The 20,157-nt window shown below is 43.0% G+C and overlaps 1 protein-coding gene across 1 annotated transcript in view; it reads left to right on the top strand.

Annotated features, from left to right (window-relative positions):
• Fras1 (Fraser extracellular matrix complex subunit 1) overlaps positions 1-20,157 on the top strand; it is a 250,306-nt gene that overhangs the window by 125,217 nt on the left and 104,932 nt on the right. Inside the window, exons 28-30 of the mRNA XM_032916779.1 lie at positions 1,320-1,646; positions 11,383-11,536; positions 17,027-17,214. Coding sequence (XP_032772670.1) covers positions 1,320-1,646; positions 11,383-11,536; positions 17,027-17,214 — 669 coding nt within the window. The remainder of the gene's footprint in view (positions 1-1,319; positions 1,647-11,382; positions 11,537-17,026; positions 17,215-20,157) is intronic.

Raw genomic sequence — 20,157 nt, 5'->3', positions numbered from 1 at the left:
AAAGAGAGCATCAGATTGTGTTACAGATGGTTGTGAGCCACCATGTGGTTGCTGGGAATTGAACTCAGGATCTCTAGAAGAGCAATCAGTGCTCTTAACCACTGAGCCATCTCTCCAGCCCCTTGATATCACCCTCGATCCTTCATGTTTCAGAATGTGAGGGTCTGTTCATTTCTCTGTATGAACTCACACACAGTGTTAGAGTTCTCCCTGCATTTTGACATTGTGTGATTTTTTTTTAAGTGGCAGACCAGATACATATTACATTGATGGACAATCGTGGCTTCCAGGAAGCTGGGAGTGGGGTGCTGTGTGGTTTTAAAAGCCATTTGGGTTGTAGAAGGCGGTGTTTCTGAAAAATCCTGGACAGATGAACTTCAAACATAAAATCTAAGATAATGTTTCCTTTGGCTTCTGGCCTGCTTGCTGATCTCTCTCTCTCTCTCTCTCTCTCTCTCTCTCTCTCTCTCTCTCTCTCTCTCTCTCTCTCTCCTCTCCCTCCTCCCTCCCCCCCCCTCTGTCCTCTCCCCCTCCCCCACACTATCACCCCTTTCCCCATCCCTTCCTCTCTTCCATCCCCCTGTGCCTGTGTGTGTGCCTGTGTTCCCTGCTGTGGTCATTAACTTTTATTTCTGTAAAAGAACATTTTGTCTGCTTACTAAGATAATAGGAACAAACCGACAATTCTTAAGAAAACATATTAACTTTTGTTGTGTTAGCAGCGTCATAACAATTAGGTAGGCGGTTGTCTTACCACGCCAGGATCTCGAATCTTGTCTTGCTTTCTAAGTTGACTTGGGGTGGGGCTCTGTCAAAATAGGGATGAACTAGCTAGAAGACTATTACCAAAAGGGACTAGTAGAAACATGGATTCCGAGAGTGGGATTATGTCACTGAGTCAGCATGCTGCAATGTGGTCTAGAATCAAGCATCTACCTCCCAAATTACATACCTCTTATTAGTCTTTCTTGCATTCAGATATCTGATTGGGTTTCGTGACACTGAGCTGTGTTCTCCTGCACCTGTGTGCAATCCAAGATGGCTGAGAAATTAGAAACTTAGAAGCAAATAGCACTTATAGATTGCATTTACTCAAGACTGGTTCTGAAGTGACTTGAGAAACCTCTAGAATCCAGAGGCGTGGAATTACCCCAGTCACTGTGCCCCGCCATACCTCTGACAAATAATTTTACCATGGAATGTGTCGGCACTTCCGTAATTTTCCTGAAGGAGTTTAACCCCATTAGACACACTGCTGTTTTGTCTGCTGCATGAACCTATTAAATGCCTCCTCTTTCCACTTCCCTTCAACTGCACAGGCCCCGTATGTGCTGAGAAATGAGGTTCTGCACATCAGCAAAGGAGAGCGGGCGGCCATCACCACCCAGCTGCTTGACATCCGGGACGATGACAACCCCCAGGATGTGGTCCTGAATGTCCTCGATCCTCCCCGTCATGGCCAATTGCTCCAAATGCCTCCAGCCCCTGCGGCCTCGGTTTATCAGTTCCATCTGGATGAACTCTCCAGGGGCCTCCTCCTCTATGCTCATGATGGCTCAGACAGCACATCTGATATTATAGTCTTTCAGGCCAATGACGGACACTCCTTCCAAAATATACTGTTTCGTGTGAAGAATGTGCCCAAGGTAGGAGTCATCCCTAGGGTGACAGTGTTCTTGTGTCTACCTGTGAAGGTTTACTTGTGGAACTATTTTGGTAATGCTCATAACATTAGGTGTGATGAAGTACCCATTCATTTGTCCCAGCAAAGTATCTTATACACCAGGTCAGTATAGTCTGAGAGATCCACTGTTGCTCTGAAAGGTTCTCCATTGGCCTGCAGCCATGAAACCGTGTTGTCTCCGTTCTTCTTAATGTCCCCTGCCTACTATGATCATGGGGACCAAAGTGTCTCTTTCTCTGTGTCCTTTCAAAACAGCTCATGAAATGAGATTCTCCCTGTCTAATTATCTGAATTAATAAAATGGAGTGAGTCCAAACCTTCTGTTAGCCAAGCTGAAAGAATGGGAAGAAACTGTCGAGAAACACAGGAGCTATCCTGACAGACAGGCATACGCTTCCCATTCTGAGTCACCGGCATCCACCTCTGTATGTTGTGCCATGTCCATGAGGATCTGTAGTATTAGCCACTTAGCATTTACTTGGTGTTTCATCCTAACAATACTTGTGAAACCATGGGCTTTGTATAAAATGGACCTTCGCTGGAATTTTTAAATGACTACAGAGCCATTCTATATAGTTTGGTCCATGTTCAGTAAAAGACGTTCTTGGACACTGCAGATGAGATGTTTGTCATGTCGGAAGGATCCTGAGCTACCGTGTGTAGGAGCAGACACTCCTGCCAGCATTTCTCAAAGCTCGTTGTCATTCACTTGTCTCCAAGTCGCTTCTCCTCATGGTAGTAAACTTGGAAACAGTATTTTACTTTTTTGGCTTTTCATTCTAAATATCACTATCCACAGGGATGTTATTAGTGCTTAGCTAAAGAGGGATTTTTCTGAGCATACTTTAAAGTCACCTGCTGTTCTCCCACCAACAGCCATTCAAGGTAAGATACTGCCTTTTCCCCGAATCTCGCTCGTTCTAATTTATTCCTGCTGGAAGCCGTGGTGGAGGCAGGAGACAGGCGAAGTGTGTGAAGGCTAATTGTTCGGCAGAACTGGCAGATGACCACCGAGTGGCTAGTCCTAACTGTCACCCTCTCGTGGTCACCCGTGGGCGTGAGGTTCAGTTCTGGAGAGATGGAGTCTAACAGATACAGAACGTTTTCTTTTCTTCCCTCTTGGTTTCCTACCAGAGTCTGCAGTGAGCTTCAGTGCAGTCTTCAGCAGAGCCTTCCCTATCGATCCTCGGTTCCAGTCCGTGTGTGGAGCTCTACGCAGAGTACTGCACAATTTTATACGGGGGGGTGTAGGGTGGAAGGGGGCTTCTAGGCCTTATACCTGTGCACCATGTAGGACGTTACTGGGTCCGTTGCTCATTCCTGAAGAGTGAGTTCGTGTGGCACCTTTTCTCCCGCCACCTTCTCCTCCGCTGTCCCCTGTAGCAGCACCCTGGCTCCCTACCCAGACGGTGACTTGTGACCGTGCTTCAGAACAGTGACACTGGTGTCCTAAGCCTCGGCACTGTCCGAATGCACTGATGATAAATTTGTTTGTATTCGTGATTACAGTATGCAAACGCCTACTACTTTTTATTTTAGGAATTCAAATAAATATTCCTTTGTATCCTTCCTCTGGGTCTTTTTATCCTGCTCTGCTGGAAGGTCAGAGTATTGGTTGTACGGCCTCCCTTGTTCTAAAGGAAATTACAGCATTCGTAGAAGGGCTTTTTGTTTGCTCTGTTTTTTAACATTTACCGAACACTAAAACTTGATGTGAATTATTCCTTTTAATCTTCCCATTCATTCTGTGGTATTTGTACAATTATCTCTTACTTACTGGAGGAGGGAACTAAAACAAGAAGAGACTTAGAAATATGCATTCTCACAAAGGTTTTCAGCACGTGAGCGAAGATTTCATTTCAAATGTGCCTGCCTCCCACACTTACCCAGGAGGCCCTTCCATGCCGGCCTGAGGTTTCTAATATTTTAGGCATAGATAGGCTCATTCCCCTGATGGATTAAATGAAGACAAAAAGGTATTCGTTTTCTCTATGTCCTATCCAAGCAAGAAGGCCCCAAGCCTTCTAGAATCTTCCCTCTGGATTCACCACAGCTTATTATAAGAGAAGCTATTTATACTCATAGGTCTACTGGGCCCCGGAAATAAAACTGGCCTCGTGTGTTAGAGTGACTGGTGGGTATGTAGTTGGATAGAATTGCTCTCATTCTGAGAGCCATTTCTGAAGACGGGCATGAGGATTCTCTCCCTGAGGCTACCCGTGTGTTAAATCTGGAGACTTGCTGATATCTAGCTGGTTAATGGAATGGACAAGGATGTTGTAATCTCTTATGAATAGATACACAAGCGACTTCCTTTCTTTGTTCAGTGGAACCATTAGCCTGTTTTCCTGTTCTTTCTCCAATGAAGGAATAGAAGGAAACTTTGTAAGAGGAAGCGTTAATTTAGTTTTATCTGTTTTTGTTGGACGGGTGAAACGGCTTGAGCAAGATGGGTGGCGACGTCTCCGTCTCCCAGATGGTTCCTGCCAGGTACCAAGTGCTCAGGGCAACTCTGCTGATGCTGGTGTGGTTCTTTGGGGCTGAGGGAAGGAATTGTGAGTTCGGTCCTGTTCTTCAAGTTCTATACCACTTCACCCAGACTTGGCCTGGCGGAGAATAAACTCGACTGCCACTCCCAGGAGTTTGCTGAGCTACTGTGGGGAGAATAGAATCAGAAATGATGTCGAAACATGTTTTACTGGGGCAAGAGACAGAAGGGGGGGGATTAAAGAGTATTAAAGAATGCTCTGCTGAACAGGTTTTCATTAATTGGGTTAATTAAGTAGCTCGACAAACCCAAGCCTGTTATAGATATATGCTTCTAACAAAGTTCCACATCCTGCAAGGGCTACGGTGTGGGCAGGCGAGAGTCAGCTCTGGTAGATGGCTCTTTCGTTGGATTCCCAAGGAAGAACCTCCTTTTCCAATGACTCTGATGCGCCTAGAAAACCGTACCTTCTTTCCACTTAGGCAAAGCCAGTCTGGCAACCTTCCTGATCTCCTTTGATGTTTGAAGAGTTCTTTTCTGCTGCTAGCTAAGGCTTTAATGTTTAAGATTCCCCCCAGTGCCACAGCAAGAACGGGTTGAAAAGCTGTCTCCGAGAGCCCTTTCTACTGTGGGATTGCATCTGTGTAGCTTAAAATACCCTACAGTATTGCATCCCATTCCATTCATGCCTCTCGCTGGGGCTTTTTATGGGGACACAGTTCGATACAATTATTTGCGTGAACTTCAAATGTCAGTGGTGTAAGAATGCTTGGTAGATGGATAAATACAGCTAAATCCTTTCCAAATATCCGTTTTTCTTCTTGCAGGGGTGGTGGGGAGGGGCTATTGAGTTTGTTGTATCCATTTTCCCATGAGACATTCACTGAGGAAACGTTTACTGGACTTCTAAATATTGGAATCTACCCCAAGCAAAGGTTGCATGCTCCTGCCCTGAAATGGCGACCCTCTTTGTTGACAGCCCAAAGCCATCTGGTTATCTTCCCTGTCATCCTCCTGCCGGTGCGTTTCACCTCATACCTTCTATACCACTCGTTTCTCCTCTCAAGTCCTTAGCGCCCTGCAGCACCAGAATGTTAAGTCTATGGTGTAAATGAGCTCTTGAAAATGAAGGTATACGTTTACAGAATAAGTGGAGGAGCAGGGAAAGACTAGCCAACTAGCCGTTTGCTAAACAGTCGAGTTTTGAAGACTTTGATCTGGAATATTTGGGCCCGGAATTGGGCTATGGTATCATAAGAGCTAAAGCTTCATTATTTATGACTCCATTTTCATTTGGTGAGGGGATTTTGTTTCGTTTTAAGGGATGGAAGGTTGTGCTTTTTACTGTTATTCACAATGTTAATATTTTTACTTGTAATACAATATGTAACAGCTAAATTTTATTACCAGCATTTTCGTACGCCTATTGTTCTATGAAATGAATTAGAAGAACTATTTAATTTAAAGCACCGCTTTAATCATGTCCTCAAATTTCCTCGTTGGGATTTCATTGCCTGCTAATGTACTCTGAGGGATACATAAAACATCAGAGGGCAGGATTGTTCAACTAGTAAAATAACTAATTTATTGAGCTGATGAGGATATGCAGTGGACAAAAGCTATAAGGAGAAAAAGAAGTTCCAAAATGTCACCAATTAGGGGGAGATTACTGTAAGGGTTGGCTTTTGTACCTATGATCTATAGAAAAGATGTCGCAGTTTTCTGTCCATTTCTTCTCGAATATTCCCAGTCCTTTTCCCAAGAGAAAACAGTAAAAACAGCCATGATCAAGATGAATATGAAGATTACTATTTCTTTTTCAAAGCAATGCATGGAGCTTAAAAGCTCTATATATTTAAGAGTTAAAACTTTTTGTCTTCTTCCTGTGTTTGGATAATTTCTTCTAGCTGAGTGTACTCTAAATTCATCCACATTGTCATGATTGTAGGATTCCCTCTTCATTATAATGAATGAATGATGAATACTGTGTGTATAATGAATGAATGATGAATACTGTGTGTATGCAATGGCTTACAGGGGGGCTGGGTGTATGGATTCTTATCTCTTTGTCTTTTCCATACCTGCTACCGATTTACCATGAAGTTTACATATAGCCTTGACTTTACACTAGTCCATCTTAAATGGATACATTATTTTCAGTCACGCATTCCTTTCTACTTATATGAGTCCTTGACCCCTGATAGGCTGTTCGTGTCGCAATTTATGTTTTTCCATGTCAACAGAACTACTAACAAATTTCTATGGTCACTGATCGTCTTTAGTACTTTTGCCTTTTAAAGACTTACTGCAACCATTCCTAGCAATAAAGATGCTATACAAATATGAACATGCACGCGTGCACGCACTCACATGCAGAGTATTGTGTAGGGAGACATAGGCTGAGCCTGTTCAAAAGAGAGACAACAGTTTTTGCTCAGTGTTTCCAGCCTGCTGTTGGTTGAGTCCATGGTTTTAACAGGCTTTACCTCTACTTGCACTCTGTGTATGAGTTTTCTACTTCCGTGTTTTCGCATTGCTAATTAACATCCTTTCCTTTCAACTCGCAGAGCTCAGCATTTCTTGTCAGACGGGCCAACTTGTAGTCAGCTGTATTAACTATGATTTGTTCAGAAAGTCTTCGTTTATGAATGGCAGCTTTGCCAGTGAATTATTCTTGGTTTGCCACGTTATCTTTCATTGCTTTACTGTATAACACCACTCTCCGGGCACACAGAGTCCCTGCTGCGTCATCTAGAGCCAGTCAGGTGGATGCAGTTCCCATGTGTTGCAGAATTCTCTTCGTGTTAACTTTTGGAAACTTGACCATCATGTGAAGATTTCTTCAGGTTTAATTTGCTTGGCATTCTGAGCTTCAGTGATTTGGGCAAGCATCTCCCACCTCAGGTTTGGAAGGTTTTCTGACATTATTTCCGTACACAAAGAGTTTGTCCTTTATGCCTCTTCTCCTTTTTCTTTTGTGTTCTGAGTCTGGATGGTTTCATGTGATTTCTTTGCGGCTTGCTGATTACTTTTTTCTCTCTTTCAATGGGACCTTCCATTGAAGCTCTCTTGAGTTTTTAATTCTAGCTTTGAGTTTTATTATCTAGCTCCGGATTTCTGCTAGGTAATTTTTTAATGGCTGGTGGACTTTCCACTGTGCTTTTAATTCATGTTTACTTTGCTGTCTGGGCCCACTTGTAGCTCCTGTGTCTTTGATATTATTGCTTTGCACTCTCCGTCATGCAGTCCATCTCTTTAGAGCTGGGCCCTGTAGATTTATCTTCTCCCTATACTGTCGTCATGTTTCATTGTTCATCTTCACTGTGTTCCTCAAAATCCTGCATTTGAGCAAGCACTGCTTGGCTTCCTGTGAAGAAGACTTTCAGTACTCAGTTCCCGTTATAGATTTTGAAGTTCATCTGAAGTGATAGTCTCTGTACACACCCATTCCTTTTCTTTGGAGTAGTTGAGGATTTGGGGCCTTCTCTTGGAGCCTAGCTTTGTGAAAGGCTCCATCCTCCCTATGACAGTGCGCTGATGTGTTCAAGGCTATCTATTGAGTGTGTAATGTCTAAAGAGTCTTATGTGCACTGTCACTGAAGCATAGAAGCCTGGCTGTGACAGGGGCTGTGACAGGAATACTGCCAGTGTTTATTGGCTATTTGGGGAGTGTCTTAGTTACTTTTCTATTGCTGTATTAGGCACTGTGACCAAGGCAAGTTATAGAGGAAAGAGTTTTAGGGACTAAGTCTATGCCATTGTGGTGGTTTGAATAAGAATGGCCCGCATAGGCTCATGTATTTGAATGCTGAGTCATCAGGGAGTGGCACCGTTTGAAAGGATTAGAAGGATTGGGAGGCGTGGCCTTGTTGAAGGAAGTGTATCACTGGGGGTGGGCTTTGAAGTTTTAAAGCCCATATCTGGTTTAGTTCCCCCCTCACACACACCACCACCTTGGATCAGGGTGTGGCTCTCAGGTACTTCTCCAACTCCACACCTGTGATAACAGACATGGTGATCCACATGGTGATAATGGACTAAACTTCTGAAACTGTAAGCGAGCCCTCAGTTAAATGCTTTCTTTTATAAGTATTGCATTGGTCACGATATCTCTTCACAGCAATAGAACAGTGACTAAGGCAGCCATTATGGTAGGGAATCCTGGCAGCAGACAGGCAGGCCTAGTGCTGGAACAGTAGCCAAGAGCTTACTTACATCCTTATCTACAAGTACAGTGCAGAAAAAGTTTATTGGGAATGGTGTGGGCTTTCGAAACCTCCAATTCAGCCATTTAAATGGGGAAGCTACAACTAGAATATGGTTCATGGACAGGGCTCTTGGTGGATTTCATGAGCTGACTACTGTGACTTTTTGCTATTTGTTGAGTTCTACAGGATTGTTACTAAAAATCCTACTTCCTTCCCCAGTGCTCCTAGAAGTCCTACAACATTTAGATAGCTCAGGATTTGAGCCTTAGATGCTATATCCTGAAGCCAAAGATTCTCATGTCTCCCCTGTGGGAATAGTGGGACAGAAAGGCTCTCTCCAAACACTAAGCTATATTGTCTTAGAGGAAAATGGAACTTAACTAATTTTCTCCAATACATCTATCTATTCTTGGATTTTTTTTCTCCATCAAGATGTTAGACCCTCTCAGTTATGATTCCTGTAAAAGCATTGTCTTTTGTAAAATTAAAATTTCAGTGGGAATTTGATGATTGAAACCTTCTATTCTGCAACTTTGTGGATGTCAAGTATTATATGTCCTATTCCTAGTAATTGTTTCTTCTTAACTCCTAAAAAGAATAATTGAAAAATGACAGCATTATATTTTAAGAAGAAACAAACATTCAGAACATTGCAGAGTATCCTGGGCTGGAATTGGCACACCTGCATACCTTCTAGGCTATTTAAAAAGTGAATATTCTGATTTAGGAGGCCTTATTCAGCAGATCTGATATAGGACCTGAGATATATTTTAAATCCTAATGGGCTTCCAGCTGCTACTAGAACATACTGTTCTGAGCATTGACTTGCAAGATGCACTGTGTCCTAAATGGTTGCAGACTTCCCAGGAGCCATAGACAATTACACTGATAAAGGGTGGTGGAGATAAAGACACAGCGGAGAGCTGTCCAGGGATTGTGTGCTGAGGTCACAGTACTTACTGGCTTGGAATATGAAAGCTACGTTGCCTGATTATTCCAATAATGTGGTTATTGGTGCATAATTGATCTCTACAACCAAAGTCAAAGTTGACTAAACTGCTTTTGTTAGAAAATTTCTAGCAATTAGAGACCCCAGGCCCTAGTGTATTGTGTTATATAAAACTGTCTCAATGACAACCTTTGCTCTCAGGACTTTGGCACATTATATAATGCTTTAGTTATTTAGACGTGCCTTCCTTGTTTCTGTAAATAATATGCTGTAACCATTTCGGAAGGAGAAGGTTTTCTGGAATTTTGCGGTAGAACATTCATCAAGGTAGGAAGGACCCATTTGGGGGTGTCCAGGTGTGGTGGTGGAAATCGCCATCACTACCACCTGCAGGTGAACTATTCATGCCAAGTAACTGCTGAACACCGGTCCCACCCCTTCTGAAGTGCACCCTCCTGTGAGATTGTGTTTGCTCTGTGGTTTACTGGTATATTTGAAAGAAGCAGACTGTGGAAAACCATCCCTTATAAAATACCCAACTTAAAAATGTTGGGTCTCCTTGTTTGTGACGTTTGAGACTAGAGCACAGGCAGCCTCACTAATATTGTTCTTGGGAAGATGTCAACTGTGGGGCTTAGGAAGAGGGTGCATGAAATAGGACTGGCAGTGCTTTGTAATGGTGTGGGCCTCAACCGTTACAACAGTTGTCTTCCCTGGAGTGCTGGGCAGTGAGTCCATGTTCGCCAGGATGCTCCCAGCTATTGCTGTCCTCACTCTACATCATGAGTCTGTTGACTGCCTCTTTAATGGACTCTTACTCTTCCTTCCTCCTGCAGCTGTCCCCTTGCAGGCCTTCATCTTCTCTCTTCTGTGCCTTTGCATGGATATATAGAATGTTGTCTGTGATGGCCCCTTCATCCAGCGTTAGTCACTGCAGTTTCTTGGCCTTGGAATCCATCTTTCTGTAACAGGCTGATTATCTCCTCATTCTGTTCATCCCATTGTCTTCCCTAAACATTCTCATGTCCTCCCCATATGCCTGTAAGTTAGAGACTTCAGCATGGTGGAGGCAGCAAATGCTGCCGCTGCTTCTCCTCCTCCTTCTTTCTTCTTCTTCTTCTTCTTCTTCTTCTTCTTCTTCTTCTTCTTCTTCTTCTTCTTCTTCTTCTCTTCTTCTTCTTCTTCTTCTTCCTCTTCCTCTTCTTCTTCCTCTTCTTCTTCTCCTCCTTCCTCCTCCTCCTCCTCCTCTTCCTCCTCCTCCTCCTCTTATTCCTCTCCTCCTCCTCCTCCTCCTTCCTCCCTTAGGATGTTGTCACTTTTGATCTCACCATTTTTAGCTGCCTAAGTTCTACTGGTACCAAGCATTTGGGCATTTGTCTCCATCTTTGCCTTTGCTCATGCGTCTGCCTAGAATCTGTTGCCTTACCTTCCTTTTTAGAAAGCCATTGTTTTTGTTCCTCATAAATGAAATGCTATTTTCTTTGGAAAATCTGTCTGAAACCTCCGTCCTTTATTCCTGAGAGCTCCCTCAAGCTTCTTGCAGAGTGTCATTGTGAAACATCTGTTTCTTCCAGTCTCTCCCACTAGGCTGCATGCTCTGCAGTTGGGATGTTTTTAGTTACTTAATCTAGACACGGAACTGGCATACTGTGTGTGGATGAGGACCAAAAGACAGAAAGACAAAACAAAGAAAGAGGGGAAAGGCTTAGTTTCCTGAATAGTAGAAGATAAATGAAAAGATAGAATATGAATGCATTTAAGTATACACCGGGGCTGGGGATTTGGCTCAGTGGTAGAGCGCCACCTAGGAAGCGCCAAGGCCCTGGGTTGGTCCCCAGCTCGGAAAAAAAAAAAAAAAAAAAGAATAAAGTGTTAAGTATACACCGACATATTCACATACTCTGCACACAGAGTCCACACATGACTGGCAGTGTGAACTGCTCTCCCCTGTGAGATGAACTTTAGCAGCGATAAGCCCCTATGGCTTGCGTTTCTGAGGAGCCATCTCTCTGAGTATGTATGGACCCAGTGCTGTACCTTTATCTCATTGCAGAATGACAGAGCTCTGCGGCTTGTGACTAACTCAATGGTGTGGGTTCCGGAAGGGGGGATGCTGAAGATCACCAACCGAATCTTGCGGGCTCAAGCTCCAGGTGTCAGAGCCGATGACATCATCTACAAGATCACACACGACCACCCCCAGTTCGGTAACGTGTTTCTTTGGTGTGATTCAGAGGGTAGGAGTTGGCTTTGCACCGTGCCACAAAGCAAGGCTATTTCTGAGCTTTCTAATACTTCAGATACCTCGTGTCACTCGATCACGATAGATAGCTATCCCACTGCACACCCTTATGAGCACCATTGTTATAATATCTAAGGCAAGGATCTGTTTTTAAGTAATTTTATTTTGCACACGAGATTGGGGCACAGCAGCTTTCTGGGAGTCCCTAAGCTAACACAGAAATGGATTTCAAAGGCCAGGTTTTCCCATCTCTCAGACTCATCTACAAACTCCCGATCTTTATTTTAAAATTTTTATTGCATTGATTGATTGTGCTTATGGAAGTGTATATGTGTGCCCACGAGAGCACATATGTGCCAGTGTAAATCTACCATATGTCAGAGGACAACTTCTGAGCACTAGTTGTCTCTCTGCCATGTGAGTCCCAGGGTGAAACTCAAGTTGTCAGGCTATTCTCAGTAGCAGGCTCCTTTACCCACTGGGCCACATTACCAGCCCTCACTCTTAGTAAGGGTTAAAAGTAACACGGAAAGACTCTTTAATATTCACCATTGTTACTTTTCCAAGAAAAAAAACCATACTTGTAATAACCCAAGATATTTCTTGTTGACATCAACTGGAATTGCAATTTTACAAGAGATACATTGAGGTATTACTCATAAGTGACTCTCCCAAAATAGAGCCTCTAGGTTCCAGCGACAGAACTTTGCACTTGCAGAGAGGCGAGGGGAGGGCGTCATGTGTCCATCCCTATCACCCACTCTTCTTGAACCTGGTGCTTACAGTTTTGGGCCCGGCTGACAGCCAGTGAGCCTCATAGACCTTCCAATCTCCATGCCTACAGCACTTGGGTTACAGATACAGAGATACACACAAGACCATGCCTGGCTTGTTAACATGAGTGCTGGCATTTAAACTTAGGTCTTGTACTTGTGCAGCAAGCTACCTCCCCAGCCGTTCACTAATACTTTTGAAGAGAACTGTTCAGATACGTGTGGATTCTTGCTTGCTTGGGGGCCATTTGGTAATTTCTCATTCGGGGGGTAAGGATGGTTCTTTCTACTTTTGATGTATTGTACTGGAGATACAGGATATCACTGCTTTATTGCAGTCCACTGATTAGGTTGATGGCTGTAAAATTTCTCTACTACAGTTACTTTGCTCCACTCTGTGATTAATACGTGTCCTGCTTTCAGGGTACCTGCACTGCTGAGTTTTAGCAAGGTGACTTCTAAGTTCTTTTCATCTCTAAAGCCTCTGACTCTTGTGATGTATTAAATTCCCCAACTTTACCTCGAATACTAAAGGCCAGAAATTAAGCTCTCACATTCCATAGAAACAGCCCAATACTTCATTAGCTATTAAGTAGAACAACGATGAATTAAATGGTTTTTAAGCAGATGAAGATTTGCCATTTCAGCTTAATAAACGCTTTATCTATCGTAACTCTCTTAATTAAGTTCTTCTTACAAACCTAATCTCTGTGTGTCCATTTCTCTCTACCAGTAACCATCAAAGCATGTTACCCCAGAGAACCACTCAAGAGGGAAGAATGTGGTGGAAACTAGGCACCTATAGAACACAAACCTACTTACATCCCTCTGTCCCAGTGAGACACAGCTATGGCTCTCACCTTATGGCTCCTGGTTGCAATGGGTCCCCTCATCACTTTAGAACAGAGGTTCTATCTGTGGGTTACAACCCCTTAAGCAAACAGCTATCTCCAAAAAAATGTTTACATTGTGTTCTATAACAGTAGCAACACTATAGTTATGAAATAGCAACAAAAATAATTTTGTGGTTGGGGGTCACCACAGTATGAGGGACTGTATTAAAGGAGTGTAGCATTAGGAAGGTTGAGAACCACTGCACTAGAACCTTTGATGAGGCTTTTAGTTTCTTGTGAAGAAAATGACATTGGCATGGAACTGAGCACAAATTGATTTTACAGTGTGAGTAAAAGGGACCTAAATTCAGCCAGGAAGGATGGTTATACCTGCATTTCCAGCACTTGGGAGGCCGAAGCAGGACAATCGCCACTACTTCAGATCCAGGAACTCAGAAAAAAAAATCCTAAAACCAACCACTTCCATATTCACCATTATTTTCAAATAGGTTTTAACCAGTTGACTGACACTCACATCTTTAGTGTCTTCATAGGGTTGGAAGTAGTTCATCAAAGTACCTTGTTCATCACTAGAGAGAATCTCACTTCCTCTAAATCACTGTAATTCTGAATCATTTATCCGACCACAAGAAAGTCTGGTAAATGATTTTAGGTGAGGAACTGCATAAAATAAATAAAAATGGCCTCAATCCCAACATCATCATAGAGATTCCAATACGATTTTAAATTCTAATAACATTAATTTTCCTCTTCAAAATCCTTCATTAAACCTAAGCTTAAGTACACAGCAAATCTCAGACAGAGGCAATGATGGTTTTTGAGTTTAGAATTTTGCATTAAGAAATGGTGTCTTCCATTTTTGGTAATATCAGGATGAAACATAAAATATTAGCTCTCCCTTCTTCACGAGGGTAGCACCAGGTCCTCGTGATTTCCCCTTGTCTACTTAGATAATTGTTCCCAAGACGCCCACATTCAATGTATTCAGAGGTGAACGACCCCTAGTCAATGAACCTGGCCTGACCTTCTGTACTGTGCCCATCAGTGGCAGCCATGCGTCTGCAAGGCGGTCCTCCTTCCCTCCCTCCCTCTTGTCTTTGCAGCTGTGCTTGGCAGCTTTCATTGCTTCTAATCTGCCTCCGTCTGCTTGTTTCTCTGCAAACAATGTCTCTATCTCTAGTTCCGGTCTCCATCTCTATGCTAGATATGGTACAAACCTCCTCATTGGTTAAACCGCCTATATAAATGTTACCTATGGTCATTTTTAATAGGATAAACTCTGGCCTCCTTAACAGTATTTTCGAGCCCTATAGACTATCTTATTCCAGTCACACAATTCTGTGCTCCAAATTCGTGCATAGCACTCGCCTGCATGCAGAAGCTCTTCCAGGGGCTCCCAGTCACTCACAGGGCTGATCTGTAACATTAGCAATAGAAGGAACCTGTGTCTGGATTGTCTGCAGGTCCTCTGTTCCTAAAGGCCTCATGGTGCCTAATGGACACCCAAAGACTATTAAGTTGAAATGGTTGGAGATAGTCAATGTCCCAATGTCACAATGCCTGTGAACCTGTGTCACTTGGAGATGATTTTTTTTTTAAGCTGACAATGTATTTGTCTCATCAGGCGTTGTTAGGAGCATCTGGCTTGTCTTTTTTGTCATGAAGCAGAACAGCTGGGAAATCAGGATGTCTTACCCCCCCAACTCCGTTTGTTTTCAATGTGCTGATTTCCTTTCAGAGGTTTTGGCAAATGTAATGACCCTGGTGAGCAGGAGGCCAGGTCTGTTCGCAGCGTCTTAGGGTGTCAGTTTTTACAAGGAGACATTCATGGAAGAACCGTTTATTTAGGAGCAGAGGAAGAGAAATCAGGGAGAACTAGAACTAGTCTGTCCCCCTCCTGGTTCTATGAAGAGGGGTGGTGATGGCCTCCTCCTCCCATTCAGTGTTTCATTAGTCTCCAGTATAGGCTTGCTCGTCCCTAACTTGAATTTAGTGCCTAGAAATATTAGGATGGGTGTTCACTTTGAGTTAGAAGGCAGGTTTCTCTGTTGTAATAAAAATAACACTACCACGTTTGAAAAAAATAGTGTTATCAGGTATCCAATACACCTAGTGTATTAAGATTTGGCATCTGCCTACACTGACATTTTAAAGTCTCTAAATTTCTCATTTTAAAGTTTTTCTCTGTCTCTCTCATCTCTGTCTTTCTCTTCATCTTCCTTCAGCAGCCCTCTTACTCTCTGCCTCTTACACACACACACACACACACACACACACACACACACACACACACACACACACACACACCCCTGATACACTGCCATTCCTTTTACTATCAAAATGGCAGAGTACCTTGCTTTGGGTTCATTGTTAGGTACAGAACAGAGCCTGCCTTCAGAAGTTTGTCCACTTTTCTGTGTGGTCTTCACTCAAAATCATATTCTTGTGAAATTTTAATTGTTTCTATAACACTTCTGTATTTGTGATCTCACCAGGAGGCGATAGTAGCCCCAGGTGTGGGATAAGCATTAAAAAACCAGGGGGGTGGTGTTTGGACTTAGATTTCCTTGCTTCAGTTCAAATAAAAATGTGTCAAACGAAGAGGCGGAAGGCACTAAGGTATTTATAAGACAAATACTGACACATGTGCAGAAAACTGTAAGGTTTGGTAACAGCGCTTCATGGCCAAGAAAATAAACTTTCAATTCAAATCTTCGCTCATCCGCTGGCCTCGGGCAGGTCTCTGAGGCATTTATCTCTAAGGGAGATGATGACATCATTCACATGGTGACCGTGGGAGTCACCATCCTTGTCTCAAACTGCCTTTAGAGTTTGTGTCCTACGGTCTGAGCATCCCTTAGCCAACATGCTTGAGATGAGAATTTTTTCAGATATGGATTTTTTTTCGTAATTTTGAGTATTTGCAAATAAGTGATGAGTCTATGTTAGAGATGAGACTCAAATCTAAGCACATAATCGTATATAATTCATTTATATACATGTACATCATATGCATATACGTACACATATACATATATCCTGAAAATGACTTTCTGCAATATTCTCGATGTTCCCAGTATTTGACTATGGTCTGATAGTGAGATCTATCCAATATGTGATTTTAATGCTCCTAGAATTTGACTGTGACCTGTTGTGTGAGTTTGCTCCAATATGGAATTTTCTGCTATGGTGTTATGTTAGCGCTCCAAAAGGTTGGAATCTGGGGTCCGTGTAGATTGTGGGCTTTTAGATTATGGATTCAATCTGTGTTGTTTTTACTTTACACACGAGCAATGAATGGAGCCTTAGGAGTGTGAGTGACCTCAGGATTCTGAGAGAGGCAGAGCTGGGTTTGAACCAGGGACAGCTCTTCTGCATGTGTTCTTATGTCAGCCAGTGTTATCTCCACTACACAGAATCCTCTCAGGATTGGCTTCTAGTGAGCTCACTCTCTGTTCTGTCTAAACCCTGAAACTGCTGTGTGGAATACATTCTGAGTTGCATAGAAAGTTCCATATGGAAACGGATCCATCCAGTGCCCAGGGATGGGTCTATTTACAGCATCCCCTACCATTGAGTCTCATTATGGAATTTTAAAGGATACAGTAACTCTCTGCCTGCGTTGCCCTTAAATGGCTATTGGAGACTGGGAATTCTGTGTCTGAAGGGGAATTCAATCTGTTCATTGAGTTCTCTCAGTGCCCTTACTTTCACCTCAGATAAAGGCAGACAGATTTCTTCAGTGCTTAAAGAAGGAATGTTGGGAAGGAGGGATGTCTCCAGCATGCTTTCCCCAGAGCTCTAACAGTATGGCCTGTGCTTCTCTAGGGGAGGTGGTCCTCCTGATGAATCTGCCTGCAGACAGTCCAGCCGGTCCTGCCGAGGAAGGGCATCACCTGCCTGATGGAAGGATGACGACCCCCGTCAGTACCTTCAGCCAGCAGGACATCGATGATGGCATCGTGTGGTACAGACACTCGGGAGCCCCGGCTCAGAGTGACTCCTTCCACTTCCAGGTGCCCTCCGCATCCTCACCACCCCCATTCGCAGACTGCATGGGCCACTCTCTTCGACTGTCTGTCTAGAAGAGGGAAGCGTAATTAACAGCATTAAGAGTTTTGTAAATGTGTCTATTCAGGTGAAAGAGAATAGGCACTACCCAGGGATCTGTGATTATCTTTAATTAAAATTTGATGATAGGCCAGACCATAAGGAGAACTGCAAACGCTAAAGAATAGCAAGGAATAGTGGGTTCATTCTGATGGTGGTGGGTATAAACCAAGTCATACCAAAAAAGGAAACATGGTTGTTAAAACTCGCCATATAGTTTAAGTTTTCTTAAAGGAAACCAAAGAAGTAAGCTATTAAGAACCATCGAGGAGACCATAACTTGTGAAGACTTACATAGAGTATATAAAATTGTATTCAAAAGAAAAATGGTGGTACTGTTTATTACTGAGTAGGAGAACACAAAACTATGTGGACCAAATGTTTGACACGAGGGCCTAGCAAAGCACACGGAAAAAAAAAGGAGAAATTTGTTCTCTTAAAAAGCAGGGGGAGTGACAATGAGGACCAGGCTGATTCTTTGAAAAGAATGACAGCCTTAGACACACCTAGAGCAAAAAGGACGTAGAAGAAAACTTAAACAGAAATGCTAAGAAATAAGGGACTGTGTGTGAGAGGCTGTTTAAGCAGAACAGAGAATTTTACAAGACGTCAGGAAATAAATCTGTTCATGGTGTTCAGTCCACATGGTGTTCCTTTCAAACTACAGTGTTCTATCACCTAAGAAAGCACCCCACTTCTAATGCCTGGCATGTGTGTTCTTGTTGCCTGACTAATTTATATTGCATAAATCATGTGCTTTTCCAAAGAGAGGGTTGATAGAAATATGGAAACTATTAAACCGAGGTTATTTTCAGCACATTGAATGTCTGAAAGCGAACAAATGCTCTGTGGCCTTTGCTCCAGTTAACTTCTCAATTTCAGCACCTGGGACGGCAGCAGTCCTCAGAGAAAGAGCGAGGATAGAGGCAAAGACCTCAATCAGAAGAAGTCACCTCAGCAAACTAGACCCCCGCAGATCTGCCTTCCCCTTCACAGGGGTCGAGACTGCGTGCTGTCACTATGGAGTCTCTCCCTGGAAAGGGATTCTAAGCACCTGCTTGAAATGACAGCAGTCTGCCTTGCAATTTGATTACTGAGTAAAATAAAAAAATGATGAAAATAAGCCAGAAGGTCCTGATTTAGGGAAAGGGAAAAAAAGAGGACTTCTTAAGGCAGATGTCGCGGCATGTATCTATACTTCTACACTTCTTATGTGCAAAGATTGGAAATTCAAGGGCCTCAGCTACATAACAAGTTCAAGGCCAGCCTGAGATACATGAAACCCAGTCTCAAACCAAACAAACTCAACTCACTTGCCTGCTAGATTTATGACATACGACTGGACATTACCACTTACAAAGTGGTTCCCTGTAGCGTCTTCACACTTCTTACGTAAAGCATGACAGAACTCTCACTTGAAATAGCTTTCAACGTGTTTGTGATACTCTTTAGAAACATCCTTAAGCATGACAGAGTATCCTTTTAGGCCTATGGGTTCACACTGTAACAAATTAACTAAACATCATCCAACCTGTGGTGTGGTAGGTCAAAGGGTAGTAACTATTCCTGCTTAAGAATATTAGTTATGAGGTAGTGAGCTTGACTTTTTTAAAACTATAATTTGGACACTCCCTGTGGAAGCATTCAGAGAAGTGGGGGTTGTGGGATTTTGAACAGGGACAGCATCTCTATTCTGACTGTGAAATGACTCTGAGATGATGTTGGCCTGGACATAAAAGGGTCTCTGTCTCTTCTTAAAGTTTCATTACTTTGTAGGTATATTTTACCTCCTATTTTGATCCGAAGTACACAGACACTTTATCCATGCGCTAAAGTAACTGGTTAGTAACTTTTCCCATTTATCATCTTAGCGTCTCTGGAAGATTTTAAACCAAAAGTATGTTGTCATGATGCTTTTTTTCCCCTTCCTTTTTCCTCCCTTTAAAGCAGGAAATGTAATATAATGAGCTGCCTAGAGTTAACTCTATTTTAATGCTGATTCGCTGTCATGAGCCATCAATGTAGCCCATCTGTTACTTTGTACGCATGATGGGATTTATGGAAGGCGAGTGGCGTTTTTAAATAGAGACGGTCTAGTGAGAAGGCAACGCATCCATAGGCATTTTTTTGCTGTAAGAAAATAGCGTGTGTATTCAGATCCTGTTGACACCGTCTCAGAAGATGTGGTTTGAAAAACACCAGCATTACAGTTACAGGGAAGCTAGTCTGAGCCATTCGCTCGGTTAATATACCCACGTTTCACAACCTGACCAATGTTGCTTATTTGCCTTAGCAATAGAATAAAATATCTTCCCCAACTCCTAATTTCTTAAATCTACCAAGGTCGTCTTGGTCAATGGCAAGAGTATAAACCCAACTGAGCCATTTATTATTCTGACTTTGAGACATTGCTCTGTCTGTTTCTCTCCAATTTCCCCTGTACAAGTGGAATGACATTATTGCTTTGTGAGGAATAGGAAGATCGCCTTTGAAAAGCTAATAAGAACTGAGTTCACACTAACTGATCAGTGAAGTGTAGTTGTGGTCATTGGTATCACGTACAGCAATGATGTAAGAGTACCATCTCCTTGAAGGCATCCGGCTATCCCAAAACTTCCCTGCGGGCATCCGACATAATCTAGAGGAAAGCTGAGACGATGCTTTTCCTGGTGGTACAGGATATAGTACCCTGCCTTCTGTCATAATGACCTCACATAACCACCGGTAGCCACACAAGTCTCCACCGTTGGTGTGACAAGCCTGAGGAAACAGTGGAGACATGAGAGACTTGAGGCAGCATCTTCGGAGCACTGAGGAGGAGCTAGAGAAAGCGACGGAGAACACATAGT

The sequence above is a fragment of the Rattus rattus genome, chromosome 11 (assembly GCF_011064425.1).
Source record: "Rattus rattus isolate New Zealand chromosome 11, Rrattus_CSIRO_v1, whole genome shotgun sequence".
NCBI lineage: Eukaryota > Metazoa > Chordata > Mammalia > Rodentia > Muridae > Rattus > Rattus rattus.
This window is presented reverse-complemented; position numbering and strand designations above follow the sequence as displayed.